Raw genomic sequence first — 14,060 nt, 5'->3', positions numbered from 1 at the left:
TTTATATTGAGTAACCCAAACTTTAGATATGAGGTATTGCTGCTATCATTTGAATATGATTTAATATTGATTAGGTTGTTGAAATGAGCTGATTGAGTTGTTTTGCGTTTACATTTAATTTGGGGCAGGAACACAGTCGCAATACAGTTGAATCTAGGTGCTGCCTCAGGGCAATTCACAGATGATCGGTTTAACCTGTCTGTCTGCAGCCTGGTCCCAGCTCTGGATTGTCAGCAGCTGTTTACACTACTCCTCCCCTCTGGCCACTTTATCAGAAATACCCCCCCTCTGGGTTTCTCCCAGTGAGCATCAGTAGAAGGGGGGTGTTTCTAAAAAAAAGTGGCCAGTGAGTGTCAGTAGAAGGGGGGTGTTTCCGATAAAGTGGCCAGTGAGCATCAGTAGAAGGGGGGTGTTTCTAAAAAAAAAAGAAGTGGCCAGTGAGTGTCAGTAGAAGGGGGGTGTTTCTGATAAAGTGGCCAGTGAGTGTCAGTAGAGGGGGGTGTTTCTGATAAAGTGGCCAGTGAGTGTCAGTAGAGGGGGGGTGTTTCTGATAAAGTGGCCAGTGAGTGTCAGTAGAAGGAGGGTGTTTCTGATAAAGTGGCCAGTGAGTGTCAGTAGAGGGGGGTGTTTCTGATAAAGTGGCCAGTGAGTGTCAGTAGAGGGGGGTGTTTCTGATAAAGTGGCCAGTGAGTGTCAGTAGAGGGGGGGTGTTTCTGATAAAGTGGCCAGTGAGTGTCAGTAGAAGGAGGGTGTTTCTGATAAAGTGGCCAGTGAGTGTCAGTAGAGGGGGGTGTTTCTGATAAAGTGGCCAGTGAGTGTCAGTAGAGGGGGGGTGTTTCTGATAAAGTGGCCAGTGAGTGTCAGTAGAGGGGGGGTGTTTCTGATAAAGTGGCCAGTGAGTGTCAGTAGAAGGGAGGTGTTTCTAAAAAAAGTGGCTGAGGGAGCAGTGAGGCTGGGTCGGAGGGAGATGGCAGTAAAGGGTTAAAGGTGAGAGTGAATGCTGTGGGTGGTGGTGCTGGAGGAAGTGAGTGGAATATTAATATCAGACATTCTCAGTTCTCTCTGAGCCAGGTCACAGCCGGAGAACCCCGGGTGGTTTGGGTCAGTTCTCCTCATTAGAACCCAACTCATGGAGAAGTAAATAAAAGTGATATATTCCCACTGAGAACGTCTGATGCTGGGCACAGCGCTTCACTGAGAGAGTGATTTTTTGAGTAAACATTAAATATTAAATATTTTGTCATATCATTAATAAGGAAATAAAATGGCTGAATGAAAGGGTGAATCGAGTGTAATGTAGGTGTGCTGTAGAGACTGACATACAATCAATAAAATAATTATATTATGGGAGACAGACAGAATGAATGAATGAGTAGATAGCAACATACGTGTTCTGAAGAGACGGACACTGTTTCCAGTGGATGGTCGGTTGAGGAAACCCTGAAGAAACACAGCTCAAAGAACCGTTCCTCATCCTCAGCAGAACCCTGGGTTTTTCTGCAGAACACACAAGGTTCGCTGACTCAACACGCTCGGAGGAGAACACTAAGCTCTGACTGGTATAATGTGCTTAGATGTTTGTGTGTATAAGTGCATTGTTGTTTTTGTTGAACCCTGTAAAGTTACAGTTCAATCTACTTTCGGTTCTATGGGGTGGTTTCCTTTAGGTCCTCTTCTGTGAGGGTGTGTTAAGGGAAGTTTCGGAACAGGACAGAAATAAATCAGTGGGTGACACCCACACCAGTCAGACACAAGTGAAAGAGAAGCTCATTTACAGAAGGACATTTCAGCCATGCATGAGTCCCACCACCGTCTAAACACTGTCCCCTGTGCCCTGTGCCTGTCCCCTGTCCCTATCCCTGTGCCGTCCCCCTGTCCCCTCTGCCTGTCCCTGTCCCTGTCCCCTGTGGCCTGTGCTTGTCCCCTGTGTACAGTACAGGGCAATACAGGACAGCACAGGAGAGTACAGGACAGCAGAGGAGAGTACAGTACAGTAAAGGACAGGACAGCACAGGAGAGTACAGGACATCACAGGAGAGTACAGGACATCACAGGAGAGTACAGGACAGTGCAGGAGAGTACAGGACATCACAGGAGAGTACAGGACAGTGCAGGAGAGTACAGGACAGTGCAGTACAGTACAGTACAGTACAGGACAGAACAGTACAGGACAGTGCAGTACAAGACAGCACAGGAGAGTACAGGACAGGATAGGACAATGCAGTACAGGACAGGACAGTGCAGTACAGTATAGTGCAGTACAGGAGAGCACAGGAGAGTACAGTATAGGACAGTACAGGACAGCACATGAGAGTACAGGACAGGACAGGACAGTGCAGTGCACTACAGTACAGGACAGGACAGTGCAGTACAGGACAACACAGGAGAATACAGTACAGTATATGAAAGTACAGGCAGTACAAGACAGGACAATACAGTACACTGCAGTACAGGACACCACAGGAGAGTACAGTACAGTATATGAAAGTACAGGCAGTACAAGACAGGACAGTACAGTACACTGCAGTACAGGACAAGGCAGGACTGGACAGGACAGGACAGGACAGTGCAGTACATGACAGCACAGGAGAGTATAGTACAGGACAGGACAGTGCAGTACAGGAGAGTACAGGACAGGACAGTACAGGACATTACAAGGCAGGACAGGACCGGACAGGACAGGACAGTACAGGACAGCACAGGAAAGGACAGTACAAGACAGGATAGGACCAGACAGGACAGGACAGTACATGAAAGTACAGTACAGTACAGGAGAGGACAGTACAGTGCAGTACAGGAGAATACAGTACAGGACAGGACAGGACAGTACAAGACAGTACAGGAGAGTACAGTACAGTACAGGACAGCACAGGACAGGATAGCACAGCACAGCACAGGACAGGACAGGATGCTCATTTGTAGCGAAGTATGTTCTTACGGTAGACGTGGATTTTAAATTGCGTGGTGTTTTTAACACTGGAACTCCTGGCGCTGAAGACATACATCCCCCGGTCGTCTGCTCGGACTCCTCTGAGAAACAAACTGGCCACAGCTCGGTAACTGAAAAACATCAAAAACCCTGTCACTGACCTCAGCAACCCCTGCCTCCATCACTCCATAGAACACAGTTCCACTGTTCCACACACCAGAGGAACCCCATCGCTCCAGAGAACACAGTTCCACTGTTCCACACACCAGAGGAACCCCATCGCTCCAGAGAACACAGTTCCACTGTTCCACACACCAGAGGAACCCCATCACTCCAGAGAACACAGTTCCACTGTTCCACACACCAGAGGAACCCCATCGCTCCAGAGAACACAGTTCCACTGTTCCACACACCAGAGGAACTCCATTGCTCCAGAGAACACACTTCCACTGTTCCATAGACTAGCCCTGCCCAGACTCATGTACAGCTGCTCCAGAGAGTGTTAATTCATTCCATGCTTTTCTACAAAAACCTTTAAAGCAGCTGAGTTCACTCTTAATTAAAGGTGTTTAGAAACATTTGAGCCTCTAGCACAGTTCCCAATGGAGGTGCTACAATCTCAGAAAGAAGGTACTGTACAGGAACATTACTGTCACTAAAGCTACAAACAGTGTAGTGTATCTTTAAAGGTACAGCAGTGGTGTTAGAGTCCAGTTGTGTTCCTAAAGGTTCATTACATTCTCTTCTCCAGAAGGAGAGGGGGATCTCTGTAATCATTCATTATACAACTGTGGAGAATAAAGAGCACAATAAAAGTCCTGGGGATGAAACGGAGCAAATGACATCAACACAACTTTAACATCCACAGTTAATATAGAGCAAGGTACAGTTCTGTTCCTAATTAAAGGTGCAGTATATGTTCCACTGAGGGTATAATCACAGAGAGAGGTAAAGGTAGAGTAGAGCACTGAGTTATTTCAGCTCCTGAGCAGTTCCACTCTCCACAGATCAGTCTCTCAGGACTGACTCTGCTATGGTCAGTGCTTCACTGCAGTAACAGGCCTCTGCTGGAGCATGTCCAGGACGGGAGGTGACCATTGAGTGGGGGATGTTTGATGAAAATGATCAAATGAAGAAACAGATACAAAAGTGTAAAAAAACCCTCAGACGAAAGCCCTCTAACCTGCGGTTGACGCTGTGGAAGGTCTCTAGGTAGAACGATGAGTTGTGGTTTCTAGGTGTGCTCCAACTTTTCTCCAGAATGGGAGGATGAGCATCAATCTTTACTCTGAGCTCCAGAATCTCTCCCTCCATCACCATGGCAACAGCATCAGCATCAGCACCAACTTCAACATCACCCTCATCATCCACATCACTAGTTCTTCTCAGCTTCAGCAGTGGAGTCAGAACAGCGAATGGGTTTTCTGTCTCACACACACACAGAGTGGGAACCATTAACCCTCACACAAAAACATCCCTGACCACACCCTGCATTCATTCATCCCTTCACCATTTACTTGGTCCAATCACAGAGCTGTGTCCTGAGTGGTTGTTAGCACGTTGCTAGGTGCTTGTTAAAGTATCCTGATTAATTGTTAGGTTGTTGCTATGTGGTTGCTATGGTTTCCTGACTGGTTGCTATAGAGTGTTACTAGATGGTTGCTATGGAATCCTGAGTGATTGTTAGGGTGTTGCTAGGTGGCTGTTATGTACCAGGATAAAAGAAATTAATCTATGGGGAAAAGAGAGAAAATCAGATAAAGAAAAAGAGATGAAACGTGAACTTGTTTGAAGTGTGAGATAAAAGCAGGGCTCTCCTCTGTGTTCCTCTGGATATCAATCTGACCTTTAACAGTGAGAGAGACAGTGGAACTGTTAACTCCAATCTTGGTCCTCCCAGAACACGTCAGGTTCCCACTGTCAGAGACACGCAGCTCATGAAACGTCACAACACTGAGGATCCGGAGCCCATTAGGACCTTGGTGGATATCTTTCCTATTCAGAGTCTAGAACACACAGAAATTAATAGAGTCTGGAGCACACATACACACATTCTTATTGTAGTGATTATCTAGAACACATGCACACACAAACACATGCATTAAACACAGAGTCTAGAACAGCGTTTAATACAGAACTCAGAACACAATCAGTTTCTTACAGAGTCTAGAACAAGTACATCTGCTGACACAGCATTTAGTACATAAAACATTTAATTACACTTTAGAACAGGCACAGATTCAGAATCTAGAACAATGAGACTTTATTAAAGTCTAGAGCACGCAGACCATTTATAGTGTGGATCATAGTGAGGATGAACACAGTTCTGTGATTCTCAGTGAGCAGTCAGTGTTGTAAGGTAAAGGGGTGTTTATAGCAGGGGTATAACTGTTTGCACACACCCACAGCCGTTATAAACATGTTATTACCACTGTTATAAAGCACACACTCTGATTTATAAAGTTTCCTTTAGGTTATAATTTTATTTTTAATCTTAAAATCACTTACAGCATTCAAGGAATTTTCCCAAGTGACATGAAAGCTGTGATCCTCATTTATGACAAGACATTTAATCTCCAGCGTTTCTCCCACAATTCCAATGTATTCATCTCTCTCTGTAAAAACAGAGGGAGGCTTTGGCCCTGTAATAAACAAGTTATAATCATGCTATAAACATGGAGGTTTTATGGAGGTTTCAGCACTGTAGTAGGCATGTAGTATACTCTCTATAAATACATAGGGCAGCTCTGGATCTGTTATAAACCAGTCAGAAATGTAACAAACATAGAGGGATGCTTCAGACTGTGTACAGTTCCCATTAGACACAGTGTCGCTCACTGAACGGAGACCGAGAGCTGAGTTGGAACTGAGAGAGAGCTGGAGAAGGCTGTAAGACTCTGGAGGCTGGGGGAATGGCCAGGATTCAGATCAGAGTGTGTGTTCAGGTGTCGAGCTGAAGAAGGTCAGAGAGAGAGGAAGGAGCCACTGCTGCACCTTTAAAGATACACTGACACTGACTACCTTTAATGACAGTAATGTACTTTTAAAGATACAGCAGTGGTGTAAGTGGACCGTTCAAAATCTTCTGCTCATTTACAAAGCTTTTCATTATCAGGCCCCTTCCCCTCTCTCTGAGACCAGCTGTGCTCTCTAAAGGTACAATAATAATAATAATAATAATAATAATAATAATAATAATAATTTAGCATAATAATCCTCCAAAATCTCACAGCACTTAACAAACACTAAGTAAAAAAGCAGAAAAGGTCAAATGCATTAAAATGAACATAAACAGAAAAAATTATTTTAATAGACTTAATGGATGTGAATAAAACAGAATAAAAAAGACAATAAAATGGCATCCTCTTTCCAGAAGGAGAGGTTTTTCATTATAGAACTGTGTCAAATAAAAGGACAGAATAAAAGTCCTGGAGATGAAATCAACACAATTTTAGAATCTACAGTTAATATGCACTGTAAAATATGTATGTACATTTTATGATGAAATACTGTAAATACTTTCATCAGCCAAAACACAAAACAATTTTTATATCTCTTTACTGTAAATACATTATTTCACTGTTAAATGCACAAACAAAGGCTCCACTGCCAGGGAGGAGCCAAGACTCATTAGGGAGCTCCCAGCATGCCTTGCTGCTCCATATTTTCTGTGATTATCTTTGTCTTTGTTTATCTTCTGTGAAGTTTCTTTGTTGTTCTCTGTCTGTGAGACTTGCATTTGAGGTTGCACTGGGGTGATTATTGTGTGTGTGTGTGTGTGTGTGTGTGTGTGTTAAGTGACGAAATGTGTGTTGGTCAGGAAAGTTCACCATCAGCCTATTCTCTGAGGGTTGAGGTGTGGTGCCCAGATGCTGCATATCTCTTAGCTGTTTTCGGCAATACTTCCTTTTAAGGGCTGAATATATGCTGTTTGGCTGTATCTCAGTTTGTTTATATCTCAGTCTCCATTTTGTCATTTGTCACACTATTTACATGTTAATTTTATGGCAAAATAATGGCTCTTTGTAATTTTTGTTATGGAGGTTATGGAGGAATGAAGAACTAATGCCAGCTGGAAGGGAACTGAAGTAATCCAGACATCTGGAGATGAACACATGAATAAATGTTTTTTCATAACAGTAAATTTAACACCAGTGAGAATGGGTTCAGTTTTTTCTGTGTTCAGCTTTAGTGAACCAGGCATCACCCAGATTCTGATTTCTAAGAGAAAGAGTTTGCTAAGAAGTGGATTACTGATAAATCTGTGTGTCATCCATATAATAACTACAATCCAGATTATAAGGGTGCATGGTCTGAGCATGGGGAGTATGTAATTAATGAATTATAGTAGTCCAAGCACTGAGCCTTGAGGAACCCCCAGTGTGATGGTGGAGTGTTTATTTTTAACAGGAATCCTGCACAATCCTAGTTCCCTTCAGTGACAAGTGTGTTACAAACAGCACTAAAGTCAAACAGAATAAGACTCTCTAAAAACCAGTCAGAAAGTTATCAAATAGATGATGCATTTCCATAGGTTTGAGCTGAATAAACAACAAATCACTCAAGGTCTTTTACAGTATTCATTTGAAATTGAAGTTTCATGGTTTGAGGTCTGGTAATTTACGGTTATTTGTAACTGCAGCTAATTTATAAACTGAGGGGACATGGCCATGAGACCACAGTGTCAGAAATATGTACTATTCATGTACATTATTGTTCATTGTACACTGTCTGAAAAGCTCACACTGGAGACACCTGTATTTTAAGTCATTACTGTACCATATTCTATTACACTTCCTTTTGAAATAAATTGTGCTCTTTATTCTCCACAATTGTGTAATGAAAGATTACAGAGATCCCACTCTCATTCTGGAGAAGAGAATGTAATGAACCTTTAGGGAACACAACTGGACTCTAACACCACTGCTGTACCTTTAAAGATACACTACACTGTTTGTAGCTTTAGTGACAGTAATGTTCCTGTAAAATACTGTGTTTTTCTGAGAGTGAAAGAGACAGCATTGGTTTTAGAGTCAATTTTTGTTTCCTAAATGTACATTACATTCTCTTCTTCAGATAAAGAATACAACTGTTTTCAGCAGAAAAACAAAATGAAAATCCTGGAGTTGAAATCAATTCAAATAATTTAAAAAAAAAATCAAAAATACTGAATATCTACCGTTGATGGTACCACCACAGTGACAGTAATTCTGAGAGGGTATGATTGGTTAAAGATTGGTTGGAGCAGACTTTAGATCACGTTGTGGCCAGGGGGTCGACTGCAGGTGGTGTTTTTTTGAAATGTTAATTAATTCTCTGAGTAACAGGATTGAAAGTTGAGAAGAAAAGGGAAGTCGAGGTGACCATGACTGCATTATTCACTTTGGAAAAGTTATTTCTGAAGAAATGTAAGAAAGCGCATAAACGTTTAGAAAAGACTGAAAATAGGCTCTGGCAGTTAGTGTTAGATTTGTCAAAAAGAGAGATAATGCAATATAGCAGTGTGTAAGGAGTCTCTGTGAACACACACTTGTTTATACATGTGTGATTTTTCTAACCGGCCTGTTCATGGTGCACAGTGTGCAGAAATGGTGAGGGGCACCATTAGATTTCACAGTAGTGACTGCTTTGTTCCTTAGGAGCAGAGGGAGCAGACTGGAGAGGAAATGTCATACTGAGAGAACAGCTAAGAGATCAGGGATCTACAGATTTAATATCAGGAAGATGAGGATTTTAGATAAAGATCACGCTGTTTCTAGATTTTTTCTTGTTTCAAGGTAAAGATACTCAGCTATTAGTCTACAGCTATTAATCTACAGCTTCCCAGTAATGAGCAGTAGTTTGATTAAAACTTAGAAATAGTTTCTGACACCAGCAGTCGCAGAGGACACACATTTTAAATATAGAATCAAGATAAATATGTTATGAATATTAAATATGGATATGAATGTTAAATTGGAGTGGGGGGGGGTGCTTGGTTAAGTGCATAGTAATCACAAGCTTGATGCAATGTTACAATTAAGAAAACAGCACAATCCATTAGTTCCTGCAACAGATATACATTTTTAGTAAGAGCACAGACATTTAGGAGAACAAAAGCGGAACTAGGAGGAGCAGGGGAAATGTAAATTTCACAGGTTACAACAGTAACCAATATGACGTATGCAATGAGAAATAAGCCCAGAATGAGAAAGCCTTCATAACTTTAGAGTAATTAAGAATTCCGTTGCAATTTAATCTGTAGTATTGAGTAGACAGCGTAGTGTATAGTGTTTATTAGAGTACGGTGTTACTCTGGAGGACGGTAGTGGGGTACACTGTAGAAGGCATAGTGTAGAGTGTTTATTAGAGTACGCTGTTACTCTGGAGGACGGTAGTGTTGTACACTGTAGAGGGTGTAGTGTAGAGTGTTTATTAGAGCACGGTGTTCCTCTGGAGGACGGTAGTGTGGTACACTCTAGAGGGCATAGTGTAGAGTGTTTATTAGAGTACGGTGTTACTCTGGAGGACGGTAGTGTGGTACAATGTAGAGGCGTAGTGTAGAGTGTTTATTAGAGTACAGTGTTACTCTGGAGGACGGTAGTGTGGTACACTCTAGAGGGCATAGTGTAGAGTGTTTATTGAGTACAGTGTTACTCTGGAGGACGGTAGTGTGGTACACTGTAGAGGGTGTAGTGTAGAGTGTTTATTAGAGTACAGTGTTACTCTGGAGGACGGTAGTGTGGTACACTGTAGAGGGCGTAGTGTAGAGTGTTTATTAGAGTACGGTGTTACTCTGGAGGACGGTAGTGTGGTACACTGTAGAGGGCGTAGTGTAGAGTCTTTATTAGAATATGGTGTTACTCTGGAGGGCGGTAGTGTGGTACACTGTAGAGGGCGTAGTGTGGAGTGTTTATTAGAGTACGGTGTTACTCTGGAGGACGGTAGTGTGGTACACTGTAGAGGGTGTAGTGTAGAGTGTTTATTAGAGTACGGTGTTACTCTGGAGGACGGTAGTGTGGTACACTCTAGAGGGCATAGTGTAGAGTGTTTATAGAGTACGGTGTTACTCTGAAGGACGGTAGTGTGGTACACTGTAGAGGGCGCAGTGTAGAGTGTTTATTAGAGTACGGTGTTACTCTGGAGGACGGTAGTGTGGTACACTGTAGAGGGCGTAGTGTAGAGTGTTTATTAGAATACGGTGTTACTCTGGAGGACGGTAGTGTGGTACACTGTAGAGGGCGTAGTGTAGAGTGTTTATTAGAGTACAGTGTTACTCTGGAGGACGGTAGTGTGGTACACTGTAGAGGGCGTAGTGTAGAGTGTTTATTAGAGTACGGCGTTACTCTGGAGGATGGTAGTGGGGTACACTGTAGAAGGCATAGTGTAGAGTGTTTATTAGAGTACGGTGTTACTCTGGAGGACGGTAGTGTGGTACACTGTAGAGGGTGTAGTGTAAAGTGTTTATTAGAGTATGGTGTTACTCTGGAGGACGGTAGTGTTGTACACTGTAGAGGGCTTAGTGTAGAGTGTTTATTAGAGTACAGTGTTACTCTGGAGGACGGTAGTGTGGTACACTGTAGAGGGCGTAGTGTAGAGTGTTTATTAGAGTACGGTGTTACTCTGGAGGACGGTAGTGGGGTACACTGTAGAAGGCATAGTGTAGAGTGTTTATTAGAGTACAGTGTTACTCTGGAGGACGGTAGTGTTGTACACTGTAGAGGGCGTAGTGTAGAGTGTTTATTAGAGTACAGTGTTACTCTGGAGGACGGTAGTGTGGTACACTGTAGAGGGCGTAGTGTAGAGTGTTTATTAGAGTACGGCGTTATTCTGGAGGACGGTAGTGGGGTACACTGTAGAAGGCATAGTGTAGAGTGTTTATTAGAGTACGGTGTTACTCTGGAGGACGGTAGTGTGGTACACTGTAGAGGGTGTAGAGTGTTTATTAGAGTACGGTGTTCCTCTGGAGGACGGTAGTGTTGTACACTGTAGAGGGTGTAGTGTAGAGTGTTTATTAGAGTACGGTGTTACTCTGAAGTACGGTAGTGTTGTACACTGTAGAAGGCGTAGTGTAGAGTGTTTATTAGAGTACGGTGTTACTCTGGAGGATGGTAGTGTGGTACACTGTAGAGGGTGTAGAGTGTTTATTAGAGTACGGTGTTCCTCTGGAGGACGATAGTGTTGTACACTGTAGAGGGTGTAGTGTAGAGTGTTTATTAGAGTACGGTGTTACTCTGAAGTACGGTAGTGTGGTACACTGTAGAGGGCGTAGTGTAGAGTGTTTATTAGAATATGGTGTTACTCACTCTGGTAGACTGTAATGCGATAAACTGTAGAGATTGTTGTACGGTTGTTAAAGGTTATACTGCAGCAGTAGTCTCCGTTATCACTGGGTTGAATGTTCCAGATATTTATTCCCACCTTTGGATCCACAGTATAGTTGAGATGCGGCGAAACTGATGAACCATTGCAGAACCACAGTGAGAACCCTGTTCCTGTGGGATCTGTCAGGAGACAGTCAAGATTACAGGAGGAACCCTCTTCCACAACTATCTCAGGGCGTCGGGGTGTAGTGAAGAGATGGTCTGGGTCTGTGGGACACAAAGAGGTAACGTTGAAGTGGAGCTGAAGTGAGAATAGAGCATGGGTCTGGTTTATGTTGAATATATTGAGTACTGAAATATTGAACCCTATTTGTGAGGAAATCTCTGGTAGTGAATAAGTTGCTGTTTGTCACGAAAGCTACAAAGAGTGTATCTTTAAAGGTACAGCAGTGGTGTTAGAGTCCAGTTGTGTTGCCTAAAGGTTCATTACATTCTCTTCTCCAGAAGGAGAGGGGGATCTCTGTAATCTTTCATTATACAACTGTGGAGAATAAAAGAACACAATAAAAGTCCTGGAGATGAAACGGGGCGAATGACATAAACACAACTTTAACATCTACAGTTAATATAGAGTAAGGTACAGGTATGTACCTAATTAAAGATACTGTATATGTTCCACTGAGGACACCACCTCAGTGACAGTTTTCCTGAGAGTGTAGAATGTAGGGTACGGTGGGTGGAGGTGCTCCCGAGGGGGGGGGGGGGGTGGAGGTCAAAGTCCCTTGTTCACGGAGTGTTTCAGTCGAGTCTAAAGCAGACTGAGGTCCTGAGTTTCAGTTCCAGAGGAAATCTCTGCATCTGTTTCCTGTTCTTCTTCCAGTGTCAGCACAGACATGGGATTAGCCAACAATGCAGGACACGCCCCTGACCCCACCCACAAAATACAGCCCCACCCCAGCCCTGACAACACACATACCCCCCCCCCCACCCCCCAGCCCCCTCTGGTGGGATTCTTTCAATTTAAAATATGAAGGTTCTTTAATGGTTGTTTAGTATGAAATGGTTCTATACAGAACCCAGAACACCATAGAACCATCTTCAGCACATTCTTCATCCATGTAAAGAACCCCTTCACTATGCAGAGAGCCCTTTAATCATGCAAAGGGTTTTTCCAGTGTAAAGGGTAATTTCATATAAAACCACTGTCTTTACTAAAGAACCCTTGAAGAACCATCATTGTTAAATGAGCAGCCATGGGCCTGGTGGCCTTTGGCTCATGTTCAGCTGCTTTAAGGGTTCTCTATAGAGACGATGCACAGTCCACACTGAGAGCTGAGGGCCCTGACTTTGTGACATCACAGATACCAGCTCTAGACTGTTCAGTGTTATAACAGGGCTCACCAAACACTGAACTCGGGACTCTGACTGGGTTCTAGGGCAGTTCTAGACATCCTCACCTTTGACAAAGATGTGTATCTCTGAGAACAGATCCTTTTGGTTCTTGTAGCTGCACCTGTAGGTTCTGGTGTGTTCTGCGGTGCAGTCTGTGACTGTGAGAATGTCCCTTTGAACCTGAACACTGTTCAGGCTGGGTCTCATCTTCCACTCAATCTCACTCTGTCCTTCACATTTCAGAGAGAAACTTGTTCTAGACTGCAGAACCACCTCAGAATCCCTCAACACACTGGAGTTCAGCTTCAGAACAGGAGGGGACAACCCTGCTGGAACACAGAAACATCAATACACAGGGACACCAGAACAATGGAACAGAGGAACACAGGAACACCAGGTTTATAATGGGTCTTGTTGCTTTGTGAAGGGCTTATACAGGTGTTATAAAGGCCTTATGTAGGTTGATTAAAAATGTCAGGTTTTATGAAGGGTTTATGCAATTTTTATCAAATAATTTAGGTTTTATAAAGGATTTATATTTGTTTTGATAAAGGATCTATATCAGGTGTATTTTAGAGTTCATGCAGGTGTTATTAAGTATATATTTAAGTTGTTATTAATATTTTAATCTTCTGTAATAAAGAATATTTATTGGGGTTATATGGTTTATACAGGTATTATAAAGGATTTATTTCAGGTGTAATAAAGGGTTGCTGCAGGTGTAATAAATTATTTAATTCAGATGTAATAAAGGATTGATGCAGGCATTATGAAGGGCTTATAAACGCCGGCCCGTGGTGACGTATGACGGTGTGTTGTGAGGATGCTGTTGGTGTGAAATGAAGAGAAGACACAGTGGTTTGTTGCAGAATGTTTTTATTTTTGTTTTTATCTTTTATCAGAGACAGAGGAAGCCACAGCGCCTGCTGGTTCCAGTAGAGAGCAGCACTGACCAATCAGCAGCACATTCACAGACATCTTTATTTTCCATCAAACAGGGACTTATATTTTGTAGAGAGACTGCAGCAGTAACTGAGGTTAGTTTCAGGCTAAGTTAGCATTAGCTTATGTTTCACATCAACACACAACTCCCAGAAATAACAGGGTTCTTCAACCCTTGGTTCTAGATAGAACCAGAATCCAATCCAGATAGGACTGAGGGCATTTCTCTGTAAACAGTGAACTTGTGATTAAATGTTCTTTAAAGAACAACCAAGTGGTTCTATGGGGAACCAGAATGGGTTCCAGCATTACTGCAAGTTTATGATCACAGGGTGGTAATGTTCAAATTTTTTTTGTTCTAGAGAGGAACCTTTTTACTGAGAGTAAATCCTCTGAAGTGAAACTGATATCTTTAATGTGTTAGGGACTTTAATTTTGTTAATTTTATGATTCTTTAATGGTTGCATATAGAACCAAATGGGGTTCCACCAATG

At 42.7% G+C, this 14,060-nt stretch overlaps 1 protein-coding gene across 3 annotated transcripts in view; it reads right to left on the bottom strand.

Annotated features, from left to right (window-relative positions):
* The window catches only part of csf1rb (colony stimulating factor 1 receptor, b), a 43,347-nt gene extending 30,402 nt beyond the window's left edge, over nt 1-12,945 (bottom strand). For all 3 annotated transcript variants that reach the window (XM_066645980.1, XM_066645981.1, XM_066645982.1), the window contains exons 1-7: nt 12,690-12,945; nt 11,215-11,499; nt 5,438-5,571; nt 4,776-4,935; nt 4,113-4,353; nt 2,939-3,060; nt 1,389-1,497 (exon numbers count right to left, since the gene is read on the bottom strand). In XM_066645980.1, coding sequence (XP_066502077.1) covers nt 1,389-1,497; nt 2,939-3,060; nt 4,113-4,353; nt 4,776-4,935; nt 5,438-5,571; nt 11,215-11,499; nt 12,690-12,831 — 1,193 coding nt within the window. In that variant the 5' untranslated portion in view covers nt 12,832-12,945. The remainder of the gene's footprint in view (nt 1-1,388; nt 1,498-2,938; nt 3,061-4,112; nt 4,354-4,775; nt 4,936-5,437; nt 5,572-11,214; nt 11,500-12,689) is intronic.
* Between the last annotated feature and the right edge of the window lie 1,115 nt (nt 12,946-14,060).

The sequence above is a fragment of the Hoplias malabaricus genome, chromosome 15, assembly GCF_029633855.1.
Source record: "Hoplias malabaricus isolate fHopMal1 chromosome 15, fHopMal1.hap1, whole genome shotgun sequence".
Classification (NCBI taxonomy): domain Eukaryota; kingdom Metazoa; phylum Chordata; class Actinopteri; order Characiformes; family Erythrinidae; genus Hoplias; species Hoplias malabaricus.
Note: the sequence above shows the minus strand (reverse complement) of the source record. Positions and strands in the feature narration are given on the sequence as shown.